Below are 15,453 nucleotides of genomic sequence, written 5' to 3' on the forward strand. Positions count from 1 at the left end.
GAAGAATCTTCAAGTAACACATTTTTGTGTGATGCGTTTAATTAAGTTCATTTTTTAATTTATGATATATACATATAATATTTTTTTGACAAATTTAATTAGAATAGATAGAATTTTATTTTTTTAATTTGTTCTTATTATTTACAAACTAAACTCTTTGATCATCAAACACAAATTGCTCTTTCTTAAAATAGAAGAAAGAATCAATAGTTGTCTTGCAGGCAAAAATAAATGTCTATAGAAGATTCCTTCTTCATGTTACTTTACAGATATCCCTGCGGCATTCAAAAAGGGGGATATACTTCTACACTACTTTAAAAAAAAGGATAAAATATCCGAAAATACGGATTCTCAGATGAGTACTAATGATTATCCGTTTGCCAAGTAAATATAGATAATTAATGCATGTTGTTATAGGTATAAACAGTTTCATTCTAATGATGTATCTCTAATTATCCTGTGCTTATTAATGCGATGCTAGGTAACAACGAATTATACAAATGATACGGTTATTATCGCAGTTATTCAGTTGATGATAAAGAAGTTGATTCATATTCATCAATAATATCAAATAAAAACGTTAACGCAATCATTAATTTTCAGGAAATTTTGTAAAATTTAGCTAACTGATTAGTATGTTAAACCCAGATCATCTCTAGAGGATTGCATTGTTCGAGATAAAGTTGTCCCCATTAAATTTCGCTTCTAAACATTTGTTTGAATAGAAAATGGTTAATATAGTTTCTATTTACTAAACATCTAGTCTCCCATTCGGCAAAATAAAGTTAAAACATACAATGTTATTTTTTTAATCAAAAAAGGAAACAATAAAGATTCCTGACTTCGACTAGATCAATAAACAAACATGATTCCATCAGTCAATTTTTATTTATTTTTTCCTCCATTTTTTCTTGCTTCCTCTTCTCTACGACCTGATATGAAAAGAGATGATTGATTATCAATTTATCTAAGAGTGAAATTTTTCAATTAAGTTCAATTTAATAATAAAATAAAACATTAATAATTTTAATTTTATTATAGTGTAATTGCTTGTTACCTAGCTCCTTCTATAGCCTGGATCCAACTGTTGCATTCTGCTTCTGTCTCTGCTTTTAAATCATATTGTCTAGAACCCTCTCGACGATACGTTATTGCAAAACAATACTGGAAATAAAAGCAATATACGTTTATTTATTTGTTTACTTTAAATTCATTAAAAAAGAAAATATTTAATGGCTGAAAATCAAGACTTAATGTGAACAAACACAATAAGTACTTATCTATTAACAATATTAAAAAGTTTATGACACCGGACTTATGACCCCGAACAAAACAGATTGCAGAGTAAACTACACTTCCTACAGCAAGCATTTATAGCACTTTCTTCATAAAACTCCATACTTTAGCTCCGGCACTAACTTCTTGACCGAGTGTATTAGAGCTTCCGAGTGTCATTTGACCTTTGCTATGTTCCTCTTTTTTATAGACTAGGAATAAAGTAACTTAAGATGTTTTTGTTTCCCACAATCTTTAAGTCTACAAACGTATCATTCTCTTAAAATAGTTTTTTACACTTATTGAAAAGAGTTTGCGGTGTTTTAAATTTTCAATTTCGAAATTTTATTTATATTTTTCCACATTATATTGATGTATAATTAGATTTTAAATTAATGTCTTTGATGNTAATCAAAAAAGGAAACAATAAAGATTCCTGACTTCGACTAGATCAATAAACAAACATGATTCCATCAGTCAATTTTTATTTATTTTTTCCTCCATTTTTTCTTGCTTCCTCTTCTCTACGACCTGATATGAAAAGAGATGATTGATTATCAATTTATCTAAGAGTAAACAAATCGATTTTACTACTTTCTATATTATTGAATAATATAATTAAATTTATTTATACCAATGGAAATTATAAGACTGTTTGAGAATGTTAAAGAATTTTTCTAAATGAATATACAGGAACACAATGAAAGTACTTAAACTTAATCCATAATGGACGAAATATTGATCGATTTAAAATTTTAATAACAGAAATATTTTGAATCTCTTTGCAATTTGTTACATTTTTTATTTAAATTCTTAACAATGAAATTTGATTGAAAACAATATTTTTAATAATGGTTAAAGTCTTGTTTTACCATATTTAACGTGTTCAAGAACATCTTGAATACTAATGAAGTTAATTTGTTAATGAAGTAGGCAAAGCTCTTTAATTGTTTATCAGAAAATGTTGTTAATCTTTTTGATAAAAGAAATCTAATTAATTGAAACAAAGTAACTAAATATGTGTATGCGCTTTTTTGAATCATTATTTTTGTACTAAATACAACAAAGGAATGGCTTATAAATAATAACGAACTTCCTTTTTATGTGTAATAGTTTTTATTCAAACCAATTAAGAAAATGGCTTATGAGTTGGTCATATCTGTCTGGTTAGTGATATAAATTTCTTGTAAATGTTATTAACTCGACAATGTAGAATTTACTAGATTAAGTTTCTCTAAACGAAATTCGATAAGGATACGAATAAATTTAATTAACAAATATTTGCATCGGTATTGTAATGGAAATTTTACTATAAAGTCAACAAAGCGTGATCGACCCAATTGATAATTATATTTTAAATCTGTATCTAAATTAGGTTATAGGCACTAAAATTTTTCTGCAATATATTTTTATATTTAAAAATTTATGGGTCTACTTATTATATTGTATGAATTAAATAAGGAAAGCTGTTAAAGTTTCCTCACTGCTTTCGACGAAGTACTCTAAAATTCATTTTTAAATCTAACCAATTTCTTATACTTAAAATATTTTTCAAGGACTGTTCTTTACGTATATCCATTACTTCTTTCTAGATACGTAAAGTTAAAAGCATGTCATACAGAATTTAATCTCACGTTTCTCACTTTTTCAAACTATTCAACGATAAAACTAGAATGTTAACAACAGGATTTCGTTATGTTCTATTTTTACATTGGCAGACTCTAATGGGTACAAATTGATTACATCCAACAAATGCAGCAAATGGATAAAAGTCCTTTTTCTTTTGCCATTAGCTATGTTTAAGTCTTTTTATTGGCACCTTTACTCATTATCTCACTTAGGGAATCATCTTGTTTCGTTATAAGTTAATGGTACGGTACTTTACGTTTCTTTATTTTAAGATTTTCAAATATAAGAGTTTTTTTAAATTTTCTGTATGAATACCAGAAAAACTTCCCATTAACAAATAGACAGACATAAAGCCAAATTATCAAATATTTTTTATCCTCTACCTATAAAAATTGTTAACAATTTCATATAAATAATTAATAATACGTTCATTTCTATAAAGGAAACATTTTAGAAGAGACCGTGATTGATTTAATTTAATAGTGATCTCGTCTAACAAATGAAACAGTATTAAAACAATATTAGTGACTCATTAATCGAAAAACCAATTTTTGACTTAAAAAAATATATAGAATACTGTAAACTACAGGAACGAAGAAATCTCATCATCACTTAGAGAAGAAAAGTAACAAAGAGCAAAATATCTTTTAATAAAAGACACTTTTATTACTTTCATAAAAATATTTTAAAATGCAAGATTCTTAAACACAAACTCTAAATTATAGCAGAAATCAAGACTATCCGATCCTCTTAGGAGTAAATTTTCATTAAAATCTCCATTTGTTCCTTTCATCCTTTTCATTTAAATGATTTTAATTGATTTAAATTCCTTATTTTCTGTATTAATTTTTTTTTTAATTTTAATTTATAAACTCTTTTTTTTATTTTTTTTTAAAAAGTCGGCTGTATTTATTCGATTTTCCAACAGAAATTTATTTACTGTTTTTATTATAAGCCTATTACAAAAACAAAATTAATCTAACTTCAGTTAAAATAATTCTCTAGTTTAAAGTGCAGTTTCTAGAAAGGAATTTTTTTAAACGTTTATATTTCTTTTCTAGACTTTAAATTTATCTAAAATTTGACATATAGTTTTGTAGCATCTTATGGACGAACAAACTTAGTTTGTTCTTCAGGCAATTGTGGATCAAACAACAACTATATTATCCGATCTGAAACATCCACCTGCTTGCATTCCTGACATCTTCGTGATACTAAGCTGACAATACAGTCTATAAATATGGTATATCGGTTAAGTTTTGCTTCCGTCTTTTGTGATATTTTACAATTTTCTATAATGGAATTCTACTTAAATTTACTTGAACAGAAAATAGATATATTACGTGAATACCTCGACTAGAAATAACTTTAACATTTAAAAAATTGGTTTTAATTAACACAGTTTCACGCTATCATTTTTCTTATAAATGACCATTCATGTATTCCAAGTTTAATCGTTTATATACTAATTATAAAATGTTCAAGCGTACTTTAACATGACACGATTAGAATATAAATATCTTTACGTGTAAACTAGTTGTAACCTATAATTAAATATATCGCCTTTTTTAATTTAACTTCATTAAACTCGTAAATTAATTTATTATGTTTAGAAAAGTTCTTAATAAATATCAGCGTGTAAGCGGTAAAATAAAAATAACAAGAATAAAATGAAATAATAAAATTTAAATTGTTTATTAAGTGTTTGGGTTCAGAAGTTTTTAAATTGACCAATGAAATGCATGAATTCTGAGTGAAAAATTTACATATTTATGTAATTGGTTGGTTACGTATAAACTGACCAATGAGGTACTTTCATTTTCAGCTTTAAATTATATGTTTAATTGGTTACTCGAATATAAATTGACAAATAAACTGCTTCGAATTTCTAGGAAATTTTTCTTTAAAGAGAAAAAGGTTGTGCAATTACAACTTTAAACAATCTGTAATCACAATAGTATTAAGAATAAATTGCGACTACAGAGATAAATTAGAATTTCGATGACATTCATCACACTTATCTAATAGGTAACACATTATTTAGACAATTCTATAATTCTGCTTAATCCTGTTGCTAGGAGAGAACATTGAACTACCGCTGTGACGTAATTCTCTTTTATCATCACTGCAGCAGACACTTCTCACACTAGTTAGGTCACTTCCTAAGATCCTTTCTATCTGATTTCTCAACTGAGAATACAAAAATGTCATATCAGTTACTCTCTAGAGACTAACGATAAGGTTCAGCATTCGTTAAACTAACCACAAAGTCAAACTTCATAATTTTAACAAAATTTATATAAATTGCTCTATAAAATAATATAACAGTAATAAATTAAAATAAAGTAATAAAATTTAAATTGTTTTAATAAATTATAAGCAAAATATTTAAAAAAAAAGCTTTTATTTGGCTTATTAAGTTATTTAATTACGGGCCAATGAGATAGGCTACTTTGAATTAATAAATTTACATATTTTTTTTATTGGGTGATTTACATTTTAATTTGCCAATGGCTATTGATTAAGGATTAACAAATTTGTTATTCATTAATAAGGTTTATTTTATAATTTATAACGTTGTTTTAGAAGTTATTTTATAATATTTATAAGGATAATTTGTTTTATAAGCATATTAAAAAATATTTATAACTATAGGAGAAATATATATATATCATTTATAAGGATAACGAAAGAGTTTTCTACGCTTGGAAAAGCTTTTCCTAAGGATGATTAAATAGATTTCTTTAAGGATGAACTAATCGCTAGGAAATGTAATAGCAAAGAAATCGCTTTTTATAGGCTACCAGAGATTCGTTGGAGTATGAAGATTTTCCACTGATCTCTACTTTCGATATCAAACAAAAATCCTGAATTATCTATCAGTAGAAATGCAATTTTATATCCTATCTGACTAATAAATATGATAAAATATCGATATTACAAAATGAATACGAAACGACAGTAGATAATTAGAAATATTATCGAAACTAACAGGATATTGAATGTCGCCGTATCAAATTGTTATCATTTAAATTAAGATAACAACTCTAGGCATTATTAAAATTTAAGCTTCTAATCTATACATCGTTACTAAACTAAGTGAGAGAAGTTAAGATATTTTCATTTAAAAAAAAGAAAAGAAAATCCAAACAAAAATTGTTTAATCTCTTGGAAAAACTCGTAAGTGAAGAAAAAAACAAGAAAGAGAAAACGAATTTACATAGCTGCAATTTAATTAAATTTAGTTGTATCCAGTTGCGCATATTTGTAGACGGTTTTAGTCAAATGTCATTTATGAAAATTCAAAGTTAGATATTACACAATCAGCTGTCAATTAACGTACTTGTTTGTCATTGCAGTTGTATTGTTATCAATTTCTGTACTTAAAAATGATTAGAATATATAAATATTGGTAAATAAATCTATTTTACATATTAGTTGCCTCGATTTAATTAAGTTTAAAAGTATATCTGTCTTGTGTTAATGAATTTAGAAAGTTTTTAAAGAAGATACAAGATAAAGAAGACTTTTTTTTTTTTTAAATTGGCAGTGCTTTTACTATCTTAAACCGAAATTTATTTATATATCGTTGAATAAATATAAATTCAAAACAGAAATAAAGCGTTTTTAATCTGTTTTCTTCTTGATACAGGTGAAGATATGAAGAAGTATCTGTGGTTGCCTGTGGTAACATGCTTGCTATCACCGGCTTGTTTACACGTGTGCTACCTCTTACCAATACCTGACTTCACCGTAGAAGGAAACCTCTTGAGAAATATCGATCCATGTCCGACATTGTAGAGAAAGAGAGAAAGAGATCTGAAATTTCAATCCGTGTGATGAAGAATCTCGGTATTGTTTGTATAGAGAAAACTCCGCTAAATTGTCTTCCTATTGTCTGATTCTATTTTCAATAGAACCGCACCAGTGAAGATTAAAAAAGAGTGCTTTTCATATTGATTTTTCCATAATTATTGAATGTTTTCATTTCTAAAAATAAGGAAATTATCCAGTTTTATAAAAAAAAAAGACAATATTTATTCAAAATTTTAAAAATAAATTATATCATGAATATGCAAATTTAGAAAGTGATAGCTATAAAGGTGAAAATTATTATGTTAAAACAATTGTTTCTTGGTGATATTGTAAAAGTATAGGCTTACGTAAAAAGTGTTCTTTGTCATAGATTGATAAAAATAATAATAAATTTTAAAAAGCCGAATGAAAAATGCTTGAATGCTTGATTCGAAAGTTAGAGTTAGAGAAAAAGTGTTAGCTTTTCTCCAATTATTGTTGATATAGACTTACTAGAAACAGGCGGAGATAGCTATTATTGTTGAAACGAGCCAATGAATTGATAACATAAATCTATTTTATAACAGTAGTATTGTTTTTATTAATAATTATAAAACAATTTATATCAGTGTTTCTTAACCTATGAGTGAATCCTCTTGAATCTCAAAATACGGAGACCGTATTTTGAGATTCAAGAAATTCGAAATTGAGCGTTTCCTGTTTGTCGCTCTGAGAATAAACAGTACAGCACAGTCAAATTTATATAGCTTAAGACAGCTTTAAATTTTATATTACATACCTAAAGGTTAAAAACTATCGTTACCACTCGCATCACAGGTTAAGAAACACTGATTTAGATGAACAATGTCTCTTAGCAATAAGTATTGTTTTATATAATCAATTTAGTCTATTTTCTAAATATAATTAGTAAACCAGTTTCTAAATATAATTAGAAACAATTTAAAATATTGTAATGTATGTATTAAAAGAAAATTTCAGTCAATGCATAATAGAAATATTGATAAAAGACACCAGTCTTACTATAGCCGTATTAGAGATGATTCGTGAGAAAAGAAACGATAAAAAGAGGCCAAACTGATAAGAAAATAAAATATGAAGTTATAAATTTTGCTTAGATACTAGTACAGCAATTTCCAACTTGGGATCCATGAACTCTGGAGTGTCCGTAATAACAAATGAAGTAGTTCGCAAAAGTTCAAGATTTGTCTTGACACGTGCTCGTGTTTTAACTGATTTAATTGCGATGATAACAAAACAAAATTTAGTAAAAGTGCATAGTACTGCACATTATTAATGTGTATAAATATACAGCAAAATATTTAAAAACCATTTCGAAAATTTCAATTTTTAAGGATCTTGATTGGGAGAACGACCCATTCCTCTTGGGGATTCACTATCATTTATTTATTTATTTCAAAAGAGGGTTACCAATTTTAAAAAGGTGGGGAATCGCTACTTTAGTGTACAGTACTTAATGTAAATTTCAGATTTTGCTCATCTCTCTGAATTTGTTATTGCTACTGCTGATACCGATGGCATTTGAATTACAGCCGATCACTTGTACTGTACAGTACAGTATGCTCTACTCTGAACGTTGCTTGCATCTCGAACACCATTTGCAGTTTCAAAGTATTTCTGCTTGTTCTTACTCCTTCCTTCTATGTTTTGTGTGGTTATTTTCTTTTAGTATTGAATAAAAATCTCATTTTCCATTGAATATTTTAGCTTTTGTATTCAGAATGTGTCTTTTACTATCCATTAGAGGCAAATATTACAACTACATTCAAATGAGTTATTTGCTAATTATTCTTTTATAACACTAAAATTATTTTACGTATAATTTATCATAGAATGCTTTCAGATATTTTTCGTTAAATTCTTTATTGTAGAATAACTATAAGACACAGATTATTGGATTGCAATTTGAAAAAATTGTAGTCCTATAAATTACCACTGTTGTCTGTCCGCCTGTCCTTAATCTCAAGAACAGAGTTAGATAGATGAAAGACGAGACCAGATATGGGAACCTTAGGAGCAGGAGGCCCGGATTAACTATATAGGGACTTCGGATGCAAACCGAAAGTCATGTTATTTCAATTCAAATGTTTTCCCTGAAAGGTATTAGATAAATGACTGGCACGACTCTATTGTTAAAGAAACCGTATGTCTTACGGTACTGAACAGGGACAAGGCACTACTAATTTGAGATGGAGAGAATATATTTTAAATTAAATAAATTAAAAACATAATTAAAAATGCAGTTAGCATTGTGACGATGTCACAATAAATAATTGCTCGTTCAATTAAATGTAAATCTCGGTAACGCATTTACGAGAATTAACCTTATTAAATAACCTGCATAAATGTCCAATTTTTCACGTTTATAAATAGAGTTAGATATTTTTATTAGGTCATTTATAAAATATGAACTTTTCACAGAACAATTAGTTAATAGTTCATAAAAATCAGAAAACAATGAGAAGAAACGTGTCTCTAAATTATCGAATTTTTCACTACAAGTCCATCTATCAATTAACGGAATAAATGACAGAAAGTTTGACTTTAGTCCATCAGAAAATGTTTAAGAGATACGTCAAGCTTTTACGATCTATCTACTTTATGCAAATTAATAGAATTCGCTAAGTGTATCTAAAATTAAGCCTTCATTAATAAGAACATTTACAGAATTTGGGTGGAGACACGTAATAAAATTGCTATTACCGTTAATGTAATAAAATCCTTATTTTTTTACTTCTAATACATTAGATAAATTGAAACATTTACTTGAACCTTACAAACATTTTTTTTAATGTTTTCTATTCTTTAATGTCCTAGTAGGTGGACCGCAAAGTATTGTACGAGAGATGTTGTTACTGCAATTGATGCGATGGATTTGAGTGCTTGAAATGTTACTTTGCTCCTCCAATAAGAACTTTCTGAATATCTACTGTCAGTGACATATGCAATGGCAATTCAGCGATGCTCTCTTGATATCAGATATCTTCTTCCGAGTTTAAAAACAGATACGTTTCTCTCTTTTTTTTTCTTGTTATTTTTTTAAATTAAAAAAGGCGTAGTCACACTATTATTAGTTTCATAATAGGCCTACAAAATAAAGAAAAAAATTCATAAATTTAATATAAGTGCTACAGGCATTTCTATTGTAATATTCTTGCATAATCTTTCTTTCTTCAAATTTGTTTAGAATACGATCCATCAAGTTTTATTAAAGAAAAAAAAATAAAACTTCATAAATGATAAGTTATACGCTGTAATAACGTGTCACGAAATTTTTAAAGAGGTTTAAGATGCTTAAGTGCTGTTAAAATATTTTCCTTGTCACTAATAGTTATTTAAAGCTGGTGAAAGAAGTGCATAAATATTTTGAATTAATTTTTTAAAATATATTTTACTGTTCTCACTTTATAGAGTTAAAAAATACCTTATTAAATTATTTATTATATATTTTTCATATTTTTTACAGAAATTATCAAATATTAATTAACAAGAATTATTAATGCTTTAATAGCATCAGCTTCTCTCTGTACTCTAACTGATACTTAAAAAACATATATCCTATCTACAAATTTAGTTTAAAATATATATTTTTTAATATTACTTTGCTTAAAATTTATTCCGAAATTCTTCGTATCCATCAAAAAATAGATGCAATTTAGAGATAAAGATATTTTTATATGTTATAAATGAATGTTTAAGACCTTTAAAATGATATTAAAACATCGCTTAACGACGTGAAAAACACTAAAAAAGTCAAATAAATTATTTTTATTACCGCAAATTCTTTCTTAAATAATACTTTCTTTTCTTTTCTTCTAATATAACAAAATTAAGAATTATCATAAAGAAATTTAAGTAAGCTTTCTGAAAAAATTATTTATTCGACTTAAATCTTTCTAGAATATGTCAAAAATTGCAAAGTATTTCTCGTACTAAACAAAATTTTCACACTAAAAATTTTATTTTTAGTATTACTAATCTATTTTTAAGCAATATAATTTAAAATTTTATGCTTGTTACGATCATTGGGCTGCAATTTGAAAAATTGTAGACCTTTATAAATTCCGACTCTCTGTCTATCTGTCTGCCTGTCCTTAATCTCGAGAATAAAGTTAAAAAGATGAAAGCTGAAGCATATATAAATATATTAGGAGTAGGATGCCCTGATTAACTATATATTAACTTCCAGTCTACATCTAAAATCACGTGATTAATTCAAAAATTTTCCCCTGAACAGAGTTAGATGATTCGCATGGCTTTATTGTTAACAGGAAAAGTATAATGTTCAAGAGCAAAACTATTAATACTAATTTGAGGTGAAGAGCATATATTTTATGCTTTTTTGTTTAACAATAATTGAAATTCTGTAGATTGAAAAATTTTTAATGATTATAATCTGATATAAAAAGCTTGTAAAAAGTTATATTTCTTAGGTAAACATCGTAAAATAAAAGTTATTTTTAACCAAACTATTAAAATATATTAAAACCAAGTTTACACAAAATTTTCCTCCCTTCATCCAAGTTTCTAAATTTATATCAATATTAAATAAAAAAAATTACATTTTGCCTAATTAAATAAATCACCTTTATTAAAATATTTAAAAGAATATTTAAATTTTAAATTAAATAATTTAATTTGTTAAATTTTATGCAAATTTTTATTTATGAAACGCTGTAAGTTATACTACTCTTGGCAAATATGCATAAATTAATAATTGATTTTTGTTTGTTTTTAGAGGAAAATTATTCGGTTACAATCGACGATGGTTTCTAGTTTGTTATTTCGCATTTTTATTGGATGTCATCAAGGGAACTGTACATTTCCTGATGACATCACACAGGCCAATAAAGCATCAATTGGAAATTCCATTAAGTGTGTGTTAACTTTGGCAATCCAATCGAATAAAACCTTTTATATTTTCATGAATCTATTTACCGGAAACTCTTCGATAGATTTAAGAGAATGGTAAAAAAATAGAATTACATGGTTATTAAGGTAATCAATAAGGATTGTGTACTAAATCAAAAATTGCAGGAAGCACTCAGGAGCTTAAGCCAAATAAATCAACTTTTTATATGTACAGTACAGTACCGCACATAATTGTTTCGTCTTAAATCAAAAATTGTAAATATTCATGCTTAATTAATCAAATTGCCTTGTTAAATTTGATAAAATATAAATAAAACAAAATACAGATTAATGTAATAAGGCATAGTTTATAAGTTTATAAGGTATAAGATATGAAGTTAGTTAAAATATACTTGACTAAGCTACACTTTAAAGAAATATAATTTTATTCATCAAATATACATAAATTATAATTATTTTTCTTAAGGTGTGCTCTATTGCATTTAATTTTGTTGTTTATACTAGGTATATTAACTTTTGGACCACCATGTAAAGAGTAAATTTGTCTTGTTCAAACACTTTATTACTTACAGTAGTAAAAAACGTAAAAAGTTTACGTAAAAAGTGTTCAAAGTGAGGGTCTACTTATTCAATACACAAATCACAATTCATCGGCACACTTTCACGAATAGCTGACTTTCTTGAAAAAATTTTTGGATTGATTAAAGAACCGTGGTTAACTAACTTTCTGGCCAGTTCATACTTGCAAATTTATAAACGTTTTTAACTTTTTATTTTCTTAAATATATTTTTAAATTAGAAAAGAAAATCAATAATGGTTGTTCAACTAATTAGCTTTCCAAATTAAAAATCTTTATAAAAAGCAGATTGATCAATGTAAATGTGATTGAGTTGTCTGTTTGTGTAAAGCAATTATCTGTCACAGTCATAGAGACAATTGTCTTTGTTTTTACACACCGCGTAAAATAACAAGATAAAATCGTAAATATATGGTCTCTTATAGAAAAAAGCTAAAAGACAATTGACTTCGGTATCCAACATTTAACTCACCAAAACGTCAGTTTCCAGAGAGTCTTCATGTCTGTAAGACGTGAAAGGAAAGATTGCTGAAAACATAAGTACTGTACTGTACTGTACTGTACTGTACTGTACTGTACATACACTACCACCTTCCAAATCGAACCAGTTCTATTTTAAAATATAATATATTAATTTTTTACTCCCTCCATCTTTTGATTCTTTTGGATCTTTCATCTTTTGAAATACAATGATCGTTGATGGCGTCACAGTAAATTCGGTTACGATTGTCCTAATTTTGTCTGTAGTGTGCTTGTTAAAAGGAATTTTAAGCTTTTGATTTAATATTTTTGTTGTTTTTGTAACAGTTTGGAGTAAGGGGTAAGCTAAAATATTTTAATATATAATGCTGTATAATTAGCTACATTTATAAGAAACATATTTATAACACAACATAGATTATTGGGCGCTTCAAAGGATTGTGAAAACGTTTACTTTACAAAATGGCGTCGTATCTGAAATCGTACCAGTGCTATTTGAGATATTTGATTAATGATAAAGAATTTTTTAGTATTTTAGGTTTATTCTACAACGACTGACAAATGAAAGAATGAAAAATAGAAGTATAAAAATATGTATCGTTCTTTTACAAAATATAAAGACGTTAGAATTGGACTGTATAAAATTTCTCGTAAATATGAAATCCCAAAGAAAATTTTTAATGGTAAAGTTATCAGAGGAATTTCAGCGTGTCAACAGTCCCCTAAATGGAAGACTTTCGGCTTCCAATGGTACTCCCAATCGTTAATAATCCTATGGCTACCTCCCAATTGGCTATCTCAAAACTGTTAATGAACTCCCAAACGTTATTTTGTAATTCGAATAGGCTATGTTCGGTGTAACGATTGCAAAGATATGAAAGTTACCATATGATATTTTAGAGGCAAATCCATTTTAACAAAAAAATAAAAAATGGCTGGTAAAAATTTATGTTTACTCTTACTTCTAATATATAATTTCAACTTTTGTTGTCTTGTAGCTTAAAATATTTTCATTACTCAAAACAATAAAAATAAGTGTTAGTGAGTAGTACAAATTATTTAATTACTCGCAACAATAATTAAAACATTAGCCTACTTAACTCGTTGAAGCACATAGAGGTGCTTCAAAATATCATATTGCGATTTTGGAAACCTCTGCTGGGTTTTAAGAGACTAGTATCCCAAATACACCGTTTGCAGAACTTTACATAAACATCAAAATTATATAGGCCTATATATATACGAACAAATATGTATGTAAATGACATTGTTACTCCATCTAAAGATTTTACATACACTTCTGTGAAAAATGGTGTAATTTGGGCTACTTTACCTATATAATTGTAGTGTATTGTTGTACAGTACTTTATGCTTATTCTTGTTTAAATCCATTGTTCTGTGCATCCATCAATACAATTTTGTGTATTCTAGCCTCACGCTTATGCCACTAATATATATATTGTATAGTACTCTACTGTATACTACATAATATATACTGTATATATATTTCCAATAGAAAGACTTTGCACTTTATTTGAAAATAATAATCTAAATAGATTCTTATTAGCCTATATATTTAAAATATACAGTAACTCGTTGCGTAACTTTCCAGCAAAAGAATGTCATCTATTATGATATTTTATTTTAATAACTTTTTTATTTTATTAATTATTATAATGTGGCAAAAAGCTTAATTTTGAGGGTAGAGATGAGTTTTATGTAAAAAAAATATTTAAGTATTGATAGCAAGTAAAAATCTTCATTAAGTCCAGATATGACAATCCTCAATCCTTCTAATACACAAACCTTGCAAAATTGTGCCCACCAGTGGCCAAGAGGTCTTCGTTCCCTGAACACTGGTCGTGGGTTCGCGCCTCGCTCAGACGGGCTGATCACGTGGAGTTTTCCGGGTTTTCTCCACGTCTGTAACGCCTAAATAGGGGTCAGTTTCCCTTAAAAAGACTTCCCGGAAGGCATCCCCCTAGGCAGATCGCCCAAGTGTTGCATTGACATAACTCAAACAAACCAAACCCTGCAAAATTTCAGGAATTTTGGACAAAAGGCACAGATGTTATTAAGCTTCAAAGTGGCAAAGTGGATGAACAAACCCGTGCTCTCCACACACACTAAAAACATCCATACATACAGGCGAAAAACTATTTTTTCATTTCTCGCTAGGCCTCTGAGTCTAAAAATGTAAAAATCTTGGAGGAGTCATTTTTCCTCATTCACCTACCTTTCCTCTGTTATATGCAGCAGCCAGGAAAATAAAAATAAACAGAACAGTTGATTAGTTACTTAATAGAGCATTTTTTAAATTACAGTTAATCGGCTTCCAAGTAGAAAATTCGAATTCATAAATGTTTTATGAAATAAAAAAAATCAATTATCCAATCATACTTTTAAAATTAAATGTATTTCTTACTACGAAATGAATTGACCAATCAGTCAATTTATAAATCGAATCTACAGAATTAATTAACCAATCATTTTCGTTTATTTATTTTTATAGATTTTTATATGAATAATTTCTAGTTTAATTAAACCATTTTTTTACACTTTTAATCTTCGAAAAGATTTATATTGATTTATTATACATTACTCTAGCAGAATTTTAATACTTCAGTTGTCTTTAATGAAAATTTCCTTAAACCCATCCTAACAGAAAACATTAAAACTGGAAACAGCATTGAATTACAAACGATTAGATGTGTATAAGATATTAAACTTTACGGTTGAATTTAAATAAATTCCGAAAGAATGGTGTAACAATACATTTTCCTAC

At 27.3% G+C, this 15,453-nt stretch overlaps 1 protein-coding gene across 1 annotated transcript in view; it reads right to left on the minus strand.

The window, feature by feature from the left end:
- LOC111632644 (ras-specific guanine nucleotide-releasing factor 2-like) overlaps positions 1–15,453 on the minus strand; it is a 147,154-nt gene that overhangs the window by 71,172 nt on the left and 60,529 nt on the right. Inside the window, exon 2 of the mRNA XM_023377138.1 lies at positions 1,058–1,164. Within this exon, the coding sequence (XP_023232906.1) occupies positions 1,058–1,164 (107 nt within the window). The remainder of the gene's footprint in view (positions 1–1,057; positions 1,165–15,453) is intronic.

The sequence above is a fragment of the Centruroides sculpturatus genome, unplaced genomic scaffold (genome assembly GCF_000671375.1).
Source record: "Centruroides sculpturatus isolate CEXI.00-Female unplaced genomic scaffold, Cexi_2.0 scaffold717, whole genome shotgun sequence".
NCBI classification, from domain to species: Eukaryota; Metazoa; Arthropoda; class Arachnida; order Scorpiones; family Buthidae; genus Centruroides; species Centruroides sculpturatus.